At 39.6% G+C, this 18758-nt stretch overlaps 1 protein-coding gene across 2 annotated transcripts in view; it reads left to right on the top strand.

The window, feature by feature from the left end:
- kcnn1b (potassium intermediate/small conductance calcium-activated channel, subfamily N, member 1b) overlaps positions 1–17396 on the top strand; it is a 37812-nt gene extending 20416 nt beyond the window's left edge. Inside the window, exons 3-9 of one of the 2 annotated variants that reach the window (XM_060882061.1) lie at positions 309–404; positions 750–1168; positions 6998–7139; positions 8793–8903; positions 9901–10028; positions 14097–14157; positions 14329–17396. In XM_060882061.1, coding sequence (XP_060738044.1) covers positions 309–404; positions 750–1168; positions 6998–7139; positions 8793–8903; positions 9901–10028; positions 14097–14157; positions 14329–14622 — 1251 coding nt within the window. In that variant the 3' untranslated portion in view covers positions 14623–17396. Of the gene's footprint in view, positions 1–308; positions 405–749; positions 1169–6997; positions 7140–8792; positions 8904–9900; positions 10029–14087; positions 14158–14328 lie in introns of both variants that reach the window. The other variant, XM_060882060.1, reaches the window with a different exon arrangement.
- Positions 17397–18758: the final 1362 nt, after the last annotated feature.

Genomic DNA, 18758 nt, shown 5'->3' with positions numbered 1-18758 from the left:
TAACAGTTCAGTGTGTAACAGTTCAGTGTGTAACAGTAACATTTCAGTGTAACAGTTCAGTGTGTAACAGTTCAGTGTGTAACAGTAACAGTTCAGTGTGTAACAGTCATCACTGTTTCCAATCACATGGTGATGTTCTGATTAGTTAGTTGCGGTGTTTAGTAGTGTGTCGTTCTTCCTTCAGCATGTTTAAGCACACACTTCAGTAACATTAACATCTTAACTGTAACATCTCAGTGTTAATTTTACACACTGCAGCTTAATGAACAAAAAACATGACAGAACTTCTTTTCTTGTGTCTTTTTCAGGAATCCTCATATTCATTTGCACTGAAATGCCTTATCAGCCTTTCCACTCTGATCCTCCTTGGTCTGATTATTATGTATCATGCACGAGAAATTCAAGTAAGTGGACAACTCTGAAGGCAATTAGAGAGATGGGCACAGTTTTATAGATTAGACTACTGGCTCTTCTGCCAAATCCTAATTATTTTAAGTATCACAAATATATATACAAAACAAAATAAATGACTTATTAAATAAATAATAGATTATAATTCCATTAGATCACATTTACTATTCTGATGCTGTTTTTCTCTCCCAGGAGGGATACACAGTGCCATTATTTCTGAAGCTAATAGGGATGAGCAAATGACTAATAGGAGAGAGAGAGAATATGTCAGTCATCATTTTAAAAGATTTTAAGACTTTGTAGGCATTTCCAAAAATATCTCAGTGTCTTTGTCGCAGCTTTTCATGGTGGACAACGGAGCAGACGACTGGCGGATAGCTATGACTTACGAGCGCATTCTGTTCATCGTGCTGGAGCTTCTGGTGTGTGCCATCCACCCAATCCCAGGACAGTACGTTTTCACCTGGACGGCACGGTTGGCCTTCACATACACGCCGTCTGTGGCCGACGCCGACGTGGACATCATCCTGTCCATCCCCATGTTCTTGCGCCTCTATTTAATTGGCCGTGTCATGCTGCTGCACAGCAAACTGTTCACGGACGCTTCGTCACGCAGCATAGGCGCCCTCAACAAGATCAACTTCAACACACGCTTCGTCATGAAGACCCTCATGACCATCTGCCCTGGCACCGTGTTGCTCGTCTTCAGCATCTCCTCGTGGATTATTGCAGCCTGGACGGTGCGCGTGTGTGAAAGGTGAGACAGCAACACTATGGGTTGAAAAAAAAACTCGCCGTGCGTCTTTCTTATTGTTATTTTACTGTTCACATTGTTCATTGTTGTGTTTTTTTGCCCCTCCCCCTCCCTCCTCCCACCCCCACCCTACATCGCTGCTGGATAGGGGTCCAAAGTGAGTCTATGTTTGTTTTTGGGGATTTTTTTTTTTAATTTTTTTATTTTTTTATCAGTGGAAAAAAAAATCAGTGCCTGTCCTTTGGTTGGCCCATGACTTTATCAAGCTTTGTCTGGATTCTGCAGATCAGCAATCATGCATTCGTCCCCTGGTGCACTGCATTGCTGACACGCCGGAGATCCCAAACTCTTAAATCGTCTCAAACCTTCACTTTTATCAAGCTAATGCAGAGCTGTGAACAATCTCCACATTCCGTGTCACTGTTAGGGTTTTGGGATTTTCACTTTCTCAGGCCCCGCCCACAGAGTTATGAATGTTTTTAAAAAACGTAGTTTATATCTTTTCTTATTATTATTGTTATTCAATTCCCATCCACACAAAAATGCCAAAGCTATTTGAAAAAATTGACTTAAGCAGTTGAGCAGTAGAGATAGAGAAACACCAATATGGCTGAAACACATCGATGTGGAGCTGCTGCTTAATGTTAAACTTGAACACATCATGTTCTCTGGCCCTCGTTCTAAATCTGGTAGCTTACAGAGTCAAAGCGATAGATTCAGGAGCAGTACGACATCACAGACCACAAAGTAACAGCCTGGTTAAATGACAACAGGATAAACTCCAAACACACTCCACTGGAACACACACTTTTTCAAACACACATGTTTTCATGTCCACAGCAAAACACTGAACAGTTCTGTACTTTTCTAAAAGCTGTTTTCAAACCACAAAGCGGTGCATTTGTGTGGACGAGAGAAAAAAAACTACATTTGTAAAAATATCCGCATGTGTGGGCGGGGCCTCAGACACCATGTGTGGTGAACATGGCTGTCTTCATCCTCATGGTATTGCAGACCTGCCAACTTTAATCAGTCTTTAGTGTAGGAACTCTGTGTTTTAAGAGTCGTCTTCTTTTCTCCTGAATAAAAACTAGACGTGGGTAAATCCACTTATGAATCCAGAACAATTGAAGTTTTTTACATTTCTGATGTTAAGCCCCGCCCTCTTCAGTATTTCTGATGCTGATGCTCCTGCAGTAGAATGTTTTGAGTTCGTTAATGTGAAATAAAATTTATCGGCATCTTCCACTTACGACTAATGTCAGTTACGGCAGACACTCAAATTTATTTTGTTACAGGAAAAATGGGAAGACTTTGATTGGAAAAAAAAAAAAGATTAAAGAAGGAAGTTAAATGGACCTGGTTAAAGTGAATAAAATGATCAGGTGAACAGCTCAGTGAGTCGATGATGAAGAAAGAGATTAGAATGTGCTGGTTTGCTCTCCGGTGCTGGTCAGTGCAGATACAGTTGAATAGTGTAGTCAGGCCTGTTGCCATAGAAACTGGAGTGTGTTGATATACAGGGATTTACGGTAAGCTGCAGGAGGAAACACTGCTGCAGACACAAGAAAAGTTTCCATGGACACTTTCCTAACATCTTTTTCCTTACAGAAGTGTGTGTGTATGAGTGTGTGTGTGTGTGTGTATGTGTGTGTGTGTGTGTATGTGTATGTGAACACCCGTATACACACACTCCAGCTTCTACCAAAGATTAGTGTAGACAGTGATGAGTCTATAAAGCACATTCCTCTCTCACAGTTGGCAGGTCTCATTTCGTGTTTTCCTCCAAGGCCACTTTGTTTCTTTTCTTTTTTTTTTTTTTTGTAAAAGAAAGTTTGACCTTTGACCTGTGCTGGCTTGCGATTCTGGCCAGGGGAACATATTTGGCCCATATCTCGGGGGAAGGTGAAGATGACTCTGTGTAGCTTCTTCATGCCCCATACTAAGGGAGAGCGCTGAAGCTAAGCTAAGCTAATCAGGACACCATGAGCCCGGTGGCTAATCTGCACACACTTCCCTTTTCCCCAGATTATGATCCAAACTGCTTGCTCCTGCTCTCACTTCATCTCATCCCATTCCACTGGCTGCTGTGGAACACACTGAGGGGTGTGTGTTAGTGCGCATGATGTGTTTCTCCCCTCACACACACACACACACACACACACACAGTTTGTGAATGAACTGAACATTGACTCACCTGTGAAATCTTGAGTATATTATATTTTCTTTTTTCTTTGCTCTTGTTGTTGACAGTTATTTTTTTGGAGTTAAAAATGCTTTGCCATTTTTGTGAGAAAATTTAGTTTACATGGTAATCGTATTTGTGTCCATTTTAAAATATTAACTCCAATTTCAGCTAGCCAACCAAGCAGATACGCTTAATATTAACCAAGCAAATGTGCTTAGTATCAACTAGTTATATATAGTATATATATTATTTCTAGCTATATTAGTGTGACATTTATGTGCTAGATAATTAAACTAATTTACTTAACACATACTAGCTTGCTAAGCTAGCATATTTACAATCTGTTAGCTAATTTAAATAATATGCTTAATATAAACTATGTTAGCTAAGTATAATATATTGTATAACAAGAAATATGTTTGTCCTTTGTTAGCCTGTTATACTAATGTACATGATATAAATCTGCAGGGAAGCTTTAGCCTTAGCACAACAGCGTTATAAAAGCATTATAAAAGCGTTATAAAATCTTAATCATGGCTACCATTATCCAGGAGAAACACACTGCTAACTAGCAGCATGCTGGAAAATGGTAGCCATGATTAAGATTTTGGAGGGATTAAATCTGCTACCGCAGCATGTTGTAGCCTCAGGGGGAATAGCACCATTTCCCTATATGAGTTTTCCCCTGAAACACCAGCACTCCTGTTTCAGCTTTAAATCTAACCTAATAGCACTCAGCTTAATGAGTCGCCTCTTAAATTCAGAGCCAGGATGCAGGACGAGCCATGATTGATTAATAGACACATAAACTGACCAAACAGACACAAACACACACACACACACACACACACACACACACACACATGAAGGAGCTTGATAGGCTGCAGGAAAAACACACACTGATACTGAGAAGCTGAGTGTAGCATCTAACTGCTTAATTTGTTAGCTGAAATGTGCTAGCTAAACAAGCTAACATTCCTTTCATATAGTTTAGCTGTATAAGCTAACTAAACTAAAATGCTTATTAACCAAGATATTACAGATAATAGTTGCTAGAAAAGCTGAGCTAATATACTTCAGATGTGCTACCTAAATATGCTAATATATTCAATATCTGTACATTAATATGATTGTCTAAGTATTGTCTAACAATGCTGACCATTAGGCAACTACAATCAAAACAAGTTAATATTTTTGATAGCTATGCTAATGTTCTCCATATGTAGCATTTTAATAATAAAGTCACTGTCAGTAAAATATATTATCCAACTATGCTAACATGTAGAGTTTAAGGTACAGCTATTTAAAGTGCTAGCTACTCAGGTTCACATGTAGCATGTATTAGCATGTACTAACTAACTAAGTTGATGGCCTTTGTATTTTCCAGCCCGCTCAGCTATGTGCTAGCTAACATGATTAAAGTTTTAGAGTCATTCAGCTGTGTATTTATTTATCTTGAAGATTTTCTCATACTTTAGACTTTTATGTGTAACAGAACTCTTTCATCGATTTCCACATCGATCTTGAGGCTGTGAGTGGAGCATGTTAGCCGACTACTGATGCCTCAGGATGACTAGCAGACTTTACACTTTATGCTATAGTTTTTTACCGAATGAACACAGACACCATGCAGACACAGACGACTGGCTAGCACACATGGATGCTGTCTCTCTTCTCCTTCCTGCAACATCATCTGATCTGTATCGATTGTGTGCTTCAGAGCTGATGAGAAGATCAGATTTCTAATCTTATTGGGATTCTCAGATGAGTCGTAATTGAAAGTTGAAAGCTCCTAAATCAGACGGCTCATCTCTTATCTCTGATCTCATAATAAGCCAGAAGTATAACGTTAACTAACAAGTAAAAACATTGTTAGTTAAATTTGTGAACATGTTTATAACATGCTAGATGTGATCATTGCATTGATTCAGTTACACTCTCTAACCTCTAACATGCTAGCATGCTGATATGCTAGTCGGCTAATGCTCTAATATGTGATTTTATACTATCAATCTATATATACTAGTTAACCATGCTAATGGGATAAAATTGAATTTTATATATATTATATATATAGAATTACTCCATCCAGGGTGTATCCTGCCTTGATGCCCGATGACGCCTGAGATAGGCACAGGCTCCCCGTGACCTGAGGTAGTTCGGATAAGCGGTAGAAGATGAATGAGTGAATGATATATATAGAATTATAGTGTCTAGAATCTAATGATGCTAATAATATCTATAATATATAATAAAAGTTTTTTCTTTTTTTCTGTAGGATTTAGATTTTAATATATTTAAATATTATCAATTAATTTACATTTACCACATTTGGCAGATGCCCTTATCCAGAGCGATGTACAAAAGTTCTATTAAGTCACATTATTCACATGTACACTAAACATATTCTGTAATAATTGTCAATTAGTTTAATTAGTTCTCTCAGCATTATTGATCAGTTAATTATTTATATTTACACAGTAAATTTTTTAAAGATTTTTATATTTGTTAATTTAATAAGTTATAAATACTTAATTTCATAAAAGTTTATTCTCCTTTTTTTAATTTGTTCAAAGTCTTTAAAGTTTTTTTAATTTTCAGGTATGAAGTGAGCCACGGGACCTTAGTCTGTTGGAATAAATGACATTGTTTATCTCAATATCATTTGTACAAAAACACTCACTCACTCATTTTCTATCGCTTATCCGAACTACCTCGGGTCACGGGGAGCCTGTGCCTATCTCAGGCGTCATCGGGCATCAAGGCAGGATACACCCTGGACGGAGTGCCAACCCATTGCAGGGCACACACACACACTCTCATTCACTCACACAATCACACACTACGGACAATTTTCCAGAGATGCCAATCAACCTACCATACATGTCTTTGGACCGGGGGAGGAAACCGGAGTACCCGGAGGAAACCCCCGAGGCACGGGGAGAACATGCAAACTCCACACACACAAGGTGGAGGCGGGAATCGAACCCCCAACCCTGGAGGTGTGAGGCGAACGTGCTAACTACTAAGCCACCGTGCCCTGTACAAAAACAATTTAACAAAAATAAAAAGTCATTTTATAGTTTTCCAGTTTAATGTGTAAATGTTAAGTCTATAATGTAAGCTTATTGGAGTCATCTCTTTCCGGCCTGTAGTTTATTAGAGGAGGCCTGTTTATAACCGGGTGCCAATACTTACAGAACATTCCAGTGCAGTGCTTTGTGTTAGTTTATGTGCTTATTTACAGCAGATTGTCCAGAGGAAGTGCTGCTGTGAGCCATGATGCGCTAATCTGTTTAATCCAATCAGATAACAGGATTTGTCTGACTCACACAAAGCCTTCTGATTGGCTGGCTCAGAGCGGCTCAGGCTAACAGCTCAGAGCAGTGCAGCAAAGCCACAGCATTCGGTCACATGACCGCTGTCACTGAACACTAAAAACTACTCTTATTTAAGGTCGGTAGTAAATCGTGTGTCGTGATCGTCAGCGTCCAGATCAGATGAACGTGTGGCGTCAGAACGTCAGATGAACACCACCAACATCTGAAGAACCTCTGAGGGTTGAGCTGGTTTTTTTTTCATTCCAGGTCACGATCTTGTTTATTAATGAAGCCGTTATGTTTTTTTTCTGTTCTCTCTCTCAGATATCACGATAAACAGGAAGTGACGAGTAACTTCCTGGGTGCAATGTGGTTGATCTCCATCACCTTCCTGTCCATTGGTTATGGAGACATGGTGCCACACACCTACTGCGGGAAAGGAGTGTGTCTGCTGACGGGAATCATGGTGCGTCTATGTAAAGTTCTCATCAGTTCTCATACAGTTTATATGCCAGGAAAACTTCACCATAAACAACCGGCGTCCGGAGAGCAATCAGTAGATCAAAAGATCATTAGATGAAAATCCTATATTTGATAACTGAGAATGTTCCAGCTGTCATGTGTTTGTGTTAATGACAGTTTATTGTTTATTAAAACAGATTCTGACAAAATAGAAGTAAAAGACAAAGAAAAAAGTATTTGCACCTGTCATGTGCAGCAGGATTAGGAATATTATATAATACATAACACATATAGTTTATTATAAAACTAAAATGTGTAAGTATTAAAAAGGTCTGAGATCAAGCTGCCGCTAGAGGGTTCTGAGGGTCCTTTAGTTTCTCTTTAATGGTTCCTTCTGAAGAATCTCACAGTTCTCCTGTAAATGACTCTGAAAACAGAATTCATTTGTTCATATCTGGTGAGATACACAAGGCTTATTTTGGAAAAAATAAAAATCAGGGAATAGAAAAGTGTTCACGTCATCGTCTGGAAGTGTTCACGTCATCGTCTGGAAGTGTTCACGTTATCGTCTGGAAGTGTTCACGTTATCGTCTGGAAGTGTTCACGTTATCGTCTTGAAATGTTCACGTTATCGTCTGGAAGTGTTCACGTTATCGTCTGGAAGTGTTCACGTTATCGTCTGGAAGTGTTTACGTCATCGTCTGGAAGTGTTCACGTTATTGTCTGGAAGTGTTCACGTTATCGTCTGAAAGTGTTCACGTTATCGTCTGGAAGTGTTCACGTTATCGTCTGAAAGTGTTCACGTTATCGTCTTGAAATGTTCATGTTATCGTCTGGAAGTGTTCACGTTATCGTCTGAAAGTGTTCACGTTATCGTCTGGAAGTGTTCACGTTATCGTCTGGAAGTGTTCACGTCATCGTCTGGAAGTGTTCACGTCATCGTCTGGAAGTGTTCTTGCCGTCGTCTGGAAGTGTTCACGTTATCGTCTGGAAGTGTTCACGTCATCGTCTGGAAGTGTTCACGTCATCGTCTGGAAGTGTTCACGTCATCGTCTGGAAGTGTTCTTGCCGTCGTCTGGAAGTGTTCACGTTATCGTCTGGAAGTGTTCACGTTATCTTCTGGAAGTGTTCACGTTATCGTCTGGAAGTGTTCACGTTATCGTCTGGAAGTGTTCACGTTATCGTCTGGAAGTGTTCACGTTATCGTCTGGAAGTGTTCACGTTATCGTCTTGAAATGTTCACACTATGGTCTGAAAATGTTTTTGCTATCGTCTGGAATTGTGAATGCTTTTGTCTGGAAGTATTCATGTTATTGTTTGGAAATTTGAATCCAGACTGATGTCTGTGTGATGTTCTTGTCAGTTACACCAGCGAATGGTGTGAGTTTGTGAGCTGATGTATGTGGAGAGGACAGACAGTGAGTGCGCTCTTCTGAGTGTGTCCTGCTCTGTCTGGGTGGATTCAGGTATTACATGTTAGCTTTCACCCTGCAGGCTGTGGTCTGATAGAGGAGCTCCAAGTGGGAATGTGACAAAACTATTTCAAATAATAGAAATGAATCATAGGACAAGGAAGACAACTTTGTTTAAATGAATCAAATTACTTAAACTTTTTAACTGATTTTCTGTTTTCATTTCTATTTTTTTTCTCCTGCAGGGGGCGGGCTGCACTGCGCTGGTGGTCGCCGTGGTGGCCAGAAAGCTCGAGCTGACCAAGGCAGAGAAACATGTTCATAACTTTATGATGGACACTCAACTTTGCAAAAGAGTGAGTCATTCTCTCCTCACACACTCCTCCACTCCTCCATCCTAAACCACTTCTTCATCAGATGATAAAGCTGTGAGTTTCAGAAAGAGAGAGAGAGAGAGAAAGACAAAGAGTGTCAGCGATGCGGGGATAAAAACAGACCCAAATGCAGGATAGAAAATAAACTGGTTTAATAACTAAAAACACAAAACAGGAACACAGACGAAACCAGACATGACAAAAGACATAACACAAGACGAGGATTCTGCACCGCCATTGGCAACGCGGTGGACATGGGAGACAAGGGAGACAAGGGAGACAAGGGCGGGGCAAACACGTGAACACGGAACATAGACAAAATGAGTGAGTGAGTGTGCGAGTGAGTTAGAGAGTGAGTGAGAGAGCGTGAGTGAGAGTGAGTGGGCGAGTGAGTGAGAGAGTGAGTGGGCGAGTGAGTGAGAGAGTGAGTGAGCGAGTGAGTGAGCGAGTGTGTGGGCGAGTGAGTTAGAGAGTGAGTGAGAGAGAGTGAGTGAGAGTGAGTGGGCGAGTGAGTGAGAGAGTGAGTGGGCGAGTGAGTTAGAGAGTGAGTGGGTGAGAGAGTGAGAGAGTGAGTGGGCGAGTGAGTAAGAGAGTGTGTGGGTGAGAGAGTGAGAGAGTGAGTGGGCGAGTGAGTAAGAGAGTGTGTGGGCGAGTGAGTTAGAGAGTGAGTGAGAGTGAGTGGGTGCGTGAGTGAGAGAGTGAGTGAGTGAGAGTGAGTGGGCGAGTGAGTGAGAGAGTGAGTGAGTGAGAGTGAGTGAGTGAGAGTGAGTGGGCGAGTGAGTGAGAGAGTGAGTGAGTGAGAGTGAGTGGGCAAGTGAATGAGAGAGAGTGAGTGGGCGAGTGAGTGAGAGAGAGTGAGAGAGTGAGTGAAAGAGTGAGTGGGCGTGGCCACAGTGGGCATGTGTGTGTTGAAGAGTATTAGAACACTGCATTGATATTTTATTGTTCAGTTTTGTTTTATTTGCTCGTCACATGACAGGTGAAGAACACGGCTGCTAACGTACTCAGGGAAACGTGGCTCATCTACAAACACACCAAGCTAGTGAAGAAGATCGACCACGCCAAGGTCAGGAAACACCAGCGCAAGTTCCTGCAGGCGATCCACCAGTGAGTAGCATCGATCTCCTCTTAGCACCACAGATAAGTTACATCTCTCACTGCACAGTTATGCTAAACCCTGTTCAGCAATTTTACCCTCAACACCTCACACTAACATCACACATCTGTCCTGACAGCCATGTAATGTGTGTGTACTTTAAGAGCTCTATCTTTCCATCAGCATCACAATGTTAAAAAACAAACGTAGAACAATGCAGCTATGTTTTGGTTTTTAAGGGAAAAAAATCTGTTACAGACCTTCTAGCTATTAGCTGGTGAGCTGCAACACACTTCCTGTATCATGTGGAACGCTGCTGCCCCCCTATGGGGGGGATCCAACACTGAGCACGATAAGTGTTCTGAGCCGATTAGCTTCCATGCAGTGTCCAACACGCAAGGAAAAATTATAGGAACCAGGAAGATTCAGAATATCTTCTGTTGCTTGTTTGTTTTTAAAAACTAAACTGTGTGGAACATTAAAGTGTACAGAATAGTAATAAAATAAATAATACAGAAGCCCACACAGCACTGACATGTACTCAATACTGATTATAGGAAATATGGAAGTGGTTAGAGTGCTGAATTATATAGAATACAGACGTGTGTGTGTGTGTGTGTGTGTGTGTGTGTGTGTGTGTGTGTGTGTGTGTGGTGCTGCAGGTGAGGTGGAGCTCTGACTGTACAAACACACTTTATTCAACACAACACATATGATACATATATATATATATACACACACTGAAAGTCTTTTACTGTATAGGTGGAACAGTGTGTGTGTGTGTGTGTGTGTGTGTGTGTGTGTGTGTTCTGTGCTATCTGAGGTTTTTAAAACTGTGTTGTCTGTTCCGTCTGTTTTGTCTTAAATCACTCCAGAGCTCAGAAGTAAGTTGTCTTATTATCACTTCTTCTTATCTCCTCATCCTACCTTTCTCTCAGTTCTTATGCACCGATATTCAAACCAACATGATTCTGTTTGAAGCTGGATGCTCATTTACTCTAAAACTCAAAGGATTTACACTCAAACTATGAAAAACAACAAAAATGTTTTTTTTTTAAAAAAGGGAGAAAAAAAGCATCTTCTCAGCTTCAAATCCATTCGAGTCCATCCATCCAGTCTGCACCTGATCTCCATCTGAATCTGCACTTAGAATATGCTACGCTACGCTACACTAGCAGCCTGCCCAAAAACTTTCCATTACACTTCCATGAGAATAAACTGATGGTGACAACAGCGTTATGTCCTGAGATCTTCGCCTTTCACTCCTTCACCTGAATGTGTTGTTTATTTGGTTTGCACGCAGTGTTAGCATGTTGAAATGGCTGTTAGCTGTGATGCTGTGATGACTGAGTGACAGGAGCTAACTACAAGCTAGCTTGTAATATTGTAAACAATATTTTATCAGGACATGAGCTAGATACATTTGGCTCTAATCTACTCCAGTATAGCTAGCTAGCTATATATAGCTAACATGTAAGCTAATTAGTATTAGCATTATGTGCCTTAGTATTGTACTGCTAGCTACTCTGTTTAATAATTTACGTTAGCTTTGATGGATAATTTGTTTTGTTTAGTAAAATATTCTCTTTGGTTTAGCAAGCTACATGTTCATGTACTCCAAAGACACTAGCTGGCTAGTCATATTTACTATATGTATATTAGCCAGTTGTTATGCTAATTAGCTCATTTAATTTGGTTAGTTATCATTGCATTAACATTACATTTACATTTTAAAGATAAAAACAATGTTAACATGCAGACTTTTGCTAGTGTGGTCAGACGAATGTATAGCTAATCAATGTATGAACACACTCTAAGTCCTGGAGTTTAGCTTCAGAGATCTGTAACACATGTAGAGTTTTTACTGAGTGTGTGTGTGTGTGTGTGTGTGTGTGTGTGTGTGTGTGTGTGTGCAGTGTCAGTATGGAGGTTCGGGTGCAGAGACAAACAGAAGCAATTTTGGCTTTTTCCAAAATTGAGAGCTCATCAGAAACCAAAACAAACCCCATGAAAGATCTGAAGTTTTGGTTTTATTCCTCATTTAAACGTTCCTCTGATCGGCTCCGGTGTGATCTGCTCATCTGTGTCATGATTATCAAGAGATTTTCTGTAATTTTCCACATTATGTGATTATAATAAAGCACTAATGTAACACGTCTAGATATTTGAAAAGAGATTTTGCATGTTTCAAGAATTTATCTAAGAAAAGATGGAAATCTTCATCTTCAGGAGAATGAGATGATGTCAAACATCTAGCCGTGTTTTTTATTCCTCAGTTCCTCAGCGTGACGCTCGCCGCCATTCTGACAAACATTTCACTTTGTAAATGTGTCTGTGTGAGCTGGAGTCACCTGAGGCACATTTTAGCACGAGGTCTAAACCTTCAGGCGTATTTAGTGCTGTTTATATGCCATATTTCCAGGTGAGGAGTCTCTAATGTGAAAGTCTCGAATGTATCTGAGCAGGGTTTCTGTCTGCTGGACGTTCTATCTCCTTCTGCTCTGTAAACATACTGAAAGTTTCCCTGTGTCCTTTTTACACAGGACTTTCTGTTTTTTGTTTGTCGCTTCCTCGAAAGGAAACACACCCTCACTCTGTCCGCTGTTCAGGCTAATCAGGCTAAAGCTAGCATTTTTATCAGCAGCACTTCATTCATCGCTACTGCAGTCGTTTCCATTCGTTTTATTTTCTCTTCTTATCAGCTCATCAGTTCATCTGATTAAAAGCAGTAGAGTGGCTTTTTATCAGAAGTTTACAGGCGTTGTTTTTATTGTAAACAAGCCTCAATGGCAGTCATTAACCTTCAAACACTGAAAGAGCACGAGCATGTATTCCATCGTTCCACATGCATTGTTTTGGTTTGTGCAGTTAAAAGGTCAAACCAAACATGCATGCATTCTTTCCAGTTAGCATGCTGACTGCCATCAGACCGTGAATGGCAGATTTTAGAGCTTTCAGCAGGTCGAGCGCTGATCCAGCGTCATTCAGGCGTCCCGCTCTGGTGGACTTCTATTTTAAATATCAATCTGTTTGGTTTCCTGAACAAACAATTTTTATAACAGTGCTAATAAACTCTGGTTTCCCCCCAACAACAGGAAGTGGCAGCTTTTGAAGCTAACATGGCTAACACTTATAGCAGCTTTTCTGTGGGCAAATGTCGCTGAAGTGCCGTCTAGTGGACAAATCTTACTGTGTCATAATTCCAAACTCAGATTTTGGCTCATATTCACTAGATTATTTTTTACATATTCTATAGTTGTTGTTGTTATTATTATTATTATTATTATTATTATTATTATTATTATAGAATATGTAAAAAATAATCAAGTGAATATAAATATGAAGTGAGAGAGTTCCTGACTTTACAGATCTAGCATACGGTTAGCGGTTAGCGGCTATCAGCTATTAGAGAATCAGCAGTTGTATGCTTGAGATGTTGTAATGTCATCACACAGATGTATATGATGGAGCTCGGATTTTCTTTTATGTATGTGGTAAAATATACTGTACATATAACAGCTCGCTGATGAAGTTGCTTAAAACTGCTAGCAAGTGTTAGCAAGCTGCTAGTGAAAAGTGCTAGCCTTTCCTGTAGGAAGCTGCCACAGTTTGTCTGAGCTCTTGTACTCCAGTCTGATTTAGTAAATAAGATAAATGTGATATTTGGGGAATGTTGTTGTTTTCGTGGACGTCTGAATGCGCTCGCACTGTGTCATCGTCCCAGTTTTCACTTCCTGTGGCTGAATGAGTCTGCATGTCTGATCTGAGAACGTTTGCATGTGTCACTGTATTTATAAACCTGACACCTCTTTATCTTTTTCTCTCCCTTTCCACCTTTTATCTGTCTGTCACTTTGCTTCTCTCTCTGTGTCTCTCACTCCCTTTCTCTTTCTCTCTCTGTCTCTCTCTCTCTGTCTCTCTCTCTCTTTCTCTCTCTGTCTGTCTCTCTCTCTCTCTCTCTCTCCCTCTGTGTCTCTCTCTCCCTCTGTGTCTCTCTCTGTCTCTCTCTGTCTCTCTCTCTCTCTCTCTCTCTCTCTCTCTCTGTGACTCCTACACGTCTCTTTGATTAGACTGCGCAGCGTGAAGATGGAACAGAGGAAGCTGAATGATCAGGCCAACACACTTGTCGACTTAGCCAAGGTGCGTGGTGTGTGTGTGCGTGGTGTGTGAGTGTGTGTGTGTGTGTTTGTTGACAACTGCAACATAGACCTGCCTTTTACATGCCCATTTACCGTCTGTATGTGTGTGTGCTTGTGTGTGTGTTTGTGTGGGTTTGTGTGTGTGTGTGTGTGTGTGTGTGTGTGTGTACAGACGCAGAATGTGATGTATGACCTAGTGTCAGAGCTGCAGGAGCGCAGTGAAGAGCTGGATAAGCGGATCGGTCATTTAGAGGAGAAGCTGGACTCCATCGCTCTGAGTGTCCAGTCTCTCCCCGAGCTGCTGAACAGAGCCATAACGCAGCAGCAGCGCCACCTGCTGGACGGCCTCATTCATCACTCCACACACTCCACACACTCCTCACACTCCTCACACACCAGCTCGGCATCTGTACGCCGCCGGAGGTCACCGTCCACCGCTCCACACACGTCCTCTGACAGTGGCTAACACACACTTACAAACACAATAACACACACATATACACACACATTATAGACACGCCTGTGCTTCTCTGATTAACATGGCTCGAGAAAAAAAGACTTTAATGACTTTAACACACTGACACGAAAAAAGAAGAAAAGAAATAAAAATAACGTAATGAGTTAACAGTTCATGGTAGACATATGGTTTACGTTTAGCCATTGTATGGCTGTTTAAAGTTAGCTTTTTTGTAAAAGCCCTTGTATAGTTTACGGACTGAATCCAGGGTGTGGGGTGGGGGGGGAATCACACACACACTTGCACACTAATACACACTGCTGGCTGAGAAAATGTCATCTTTTCTCATGAGGAAGGACATCAGCGGAGGACAAAGGATGGAGAGATGTGGGACTGAGTGATGGTCGCACACACACATGGGCCTTTGGGAGCTCTGAACATGAGCAAAGGAAAAAACACCAAATGATCAAAAACACACAGAATTATTAGAAATGTCACAACTTTAAAACACCAGAACACACACTAATTACTGTTTGTCTGAAATGAATTCTTTGTCCAAATTGAACCGAAACAAACAGAAAAGAATCACATGGAGGATTTATTGTTTTCTTTTGTTGTTTTTTTTTTTTTATACAAAGCATGCTGGGTAAAAGTGTCAGGATGGAAAAACGAATCACTGTGTCCATACGTACGCTTTAACTTTTTATTTTCATCAGTCTTTATTTCAGTGCTCTGCGTCTCGGGAGATTGTACTAAAACATTCCTTTTTTCCATTTTTGTTTCCAAGTGCCCAAAAACAGTTTTTAAGGTAAAACCTCTTTAAGGTTTGTGATGATAAGTTTTTATACCACAACAGTTTATCGGTTTACTATATTATCACAGTATTATTGAGCTGAGAATGATGACGATGATGGTGATGGTGATGACGATGATAGTGATGATGATGATGATGGTGATGACGATGATAGTGGTGATGATGGTGGTTGTGATGATGATGATGATGCTAGTAATGGTGATGATGGTGGTGAGATGATGATAATGATCATAATGGTGGTAATGATGATGATGATGATGATGATGATGATGATGATGATGGTGGTTGCGATGATGCTGGTAATGATGATGATGTTTTTAATCTTCAGTATGATGTGGTGATGGTGGTGGAATATTAGCATCTTTACTTAAACAGTAATAAAGTGATATTATAGAACTATCAATAATTAGCTAGCAAACCAACTATAAAATACATTTGATTTTATTTAAGAAAATAAGAATATTATTTCAGTCCAGTCAGCAGCTTCCCTGAGTGTAACGCTGACCAGCTATCCTGATTTTTATAGAATGGAGACTAAGATTATCTCAGTCATTTATATGGCTAGTTATGTTTAGCTCAGCGTCACGCTAACCTGCTAGTTCTATGTCAAATCCAATAAACTAAGAAATTAGGAAGTTTAACACATTTTGGCTAAATTTACTTATTTTTCACAGACAGCAGCTTTCTCTGTTAGGCAGAACAGAACCTCTGTGTTCAACATCAAAGATAAACAGAAGGTCGTTGTCATGGTAACATTAAACTTTACTCCAATAATGTGACGTAGTGAAGTAAGTCCGAAGAATGATCATGATGTCGAACCCTCTGAGAGGGCGATGAGGGTGGAGATGTAGAGGAATTCCTTCCTCAGAGTCTTCCTCAGTCTTCCATTTTATTTATTGGTTTAAAATGAAACTTTACTTTCTAGTTATTTGTGTTTAGCCACAAACGTCATGTTTTTGTTGTTGCAATGCGAACTAACTTTAATATCAATCTAATTTACAAACTAGCAAGCATATGGTCCAAATTATTATTTTTTTATTAAAACCACAATCTAAAAATATTAAATAAATAAAGTAGATGATTAGATTTAAGTTTAAGTTTTTATTATTACATTTTTAGAGATGTTTAAGATTACAGTTAAAGTGGCTGTCAGTGATTCTGAGGGATTTGTGTGTGCAGAAGAGCACCATCACCATCAGCACGCTGGTGAAGGAAATTATGGGATTTCGTTCTTACATTCTTGTTTTTTTTTCCTCATTTTTTGAGCTAGTAGTTTGTGAGTATTGTGATGTTATTGTTTATCTGATTATCAGCACGTTCCTGAAGTCTGCTCGACCTCAGTGACTGCATGTTTATGATGATGATGATGAAGATTATGATGATGAAGGGTAAACACGGGTGTTTGGATGTGTGTGCTGTAAAACAGAGACATTTTACTCAGAGCTTCCAAGGGTCCTGTTGTCTCAGTGCTGCGACATTGCAATGCAAACGAGGACAGATGCTAACCTCCAGGATGGCTTTAGGTTCATTTCTTCCTTTCTCTTCCTTGATTTTTAATTTTTTTTTTAAAAAAAGATTCCTTTTTTATGATTTATCTAGGATTTTTATAGCGTGTAGAAGAGAATAACTAATAATTCCTACAGAGTGGCAGCATAGTTGAATTCATGCATTCCTTAGATCAAAGACCAAAAACCACCGAGAATTAAAAAAGATGAAGAAGAGTCTAATTTGTCATTTGGGGTTTCATCATAGATGACATGAAATTAAAAGTGATTAGGTTCCCAGCTCTGTATCTGAGACTAAAATATCTAAGACATGGTTGTTTTTTACGGGTTTCAAAAAGAAAAAAATGAAAAAAGAAGAATCAAACTGCCTTTACTGTGTGTCTTCGGCCGTGTTGACCAACCTGTAGCAGATGAACATGATGCTGGGCTCCAATATAAAGAAATAAATCCACTACACTCCTGAAGCAGCCGTGTCTCATCACTGAGTCTGAGTCTCTGTCTCTGTCGACATGTCTCAGGGGGCGGAGCTTCCTCTGAGCTCAGTTTGTGATGTCACTACATCATCACCTGCACATGATCTGGAGCAGAGCCTGTGTGTTAATTTAGCTATCTAACTCTCTTCATAAAGTAGCTTTTAGCTATTGTAATTTATTTTAGTGAGGTTTAGACAGATGGTTGTTGTTATAGTACCTTTATATATATATATATATATATATATATATATATATATATATATATATATATATATATACAAGTGCTGGTCATATAAATAGAATATCACCAAAAAGTCGATTTATTTCACTAATTCCATTCAAAAAGTGAAACTTGTATATTATATTCATTCATTACACACAGACTGATATATTTCAAATGTTTATTTCTTTTATTTTTTTTGATTATAGCTGACAACTAAGGAAAAGCCCAAATTCAGTATCTCAGAAAATTAGATATTACTTTTTTATTTATTTTTAGTAATCTGGGCCAACTGAAAAGTATGAACATGAAAAGTATGAGCATTTAAAGCACTGAATTTGCCTGAATTACTGCAGCAATGCGGCCTTGCATGGAGTCGATCAGTCTGTGGCACTGCTCAGGTGTTATGAGAGCCCAGGTTGCTCTGATGGTGGCCTTCAGCTCTTCTGCACTGTTGGGTCTGTTATATCACATCTTCCTCTTCACAATACACCATAGATTTTCTATGGGTTTAAGATCAGGCGAGTTTGCTGGCCAATTAAGAACAGGGATCCCATGGTCCTTAAACCAGGTACTGGTAGCTTTGGCACTGTGTGACCAGGAGGGCACCAGAGGGCGCTCTCCTACTGTATTTTGGTTCAGAGATCTTACAGTATGTACAGTGATCTTATTTACAGAGATCTTATTTACAGTGATCTTATGTAAAGAGATCTTATGTACCGAGATCTTATTAACAGAGATCTTATTTATAGAGATCTTATGTACAGAGATCTTATTTACAGAGATCTTTTTTTTTACAGAGATCTTATTAACAGAGATCTTATGTACAGTGATCTTATGTACCGAGATCTTATTAACAGAGATCTTATTTATAGAGATCTTATGTACAGAGATCTTATTTACAGAGATCTTTTTTTTTACAGAGATCTTATTAACAGAGATCTTATGTACAGTGATCTTATGTACCGAGATCTTATTAACAGAGATCTTATTTACAGAGATCTTTTTTTTACAGAGATCTTATTTACAGTGATCTTATGTACAGATATCTTATTAACAGTGATCTTATTTACAGAGATCTTATTTATAGAGATCTTATTTACAGTGATCCTATGTACAGTGATCTTATGTAC

The sequence above is a fragment of the Tachysurus vachellii genome, chromosome 11 (assembly GCF_030014155.1).
Source record: "Tachysurus vachellii isolate PV-2020 chromosome 11, HZAU_Pvac_v1, whole genome shotgun sequence".
Classification (NCBI taxonomy): domain Eukaryota; kingdom Metazoa; phylum Chordata; class Actinopteri; order Siluriformes; family Bagridae; genus Tachysurus; species Tachysurus vachellii.
Note: the sequence above shows the minus strand (reverse complement) of the source record. Positions and strands in the feature narration are given on the sequence as shown.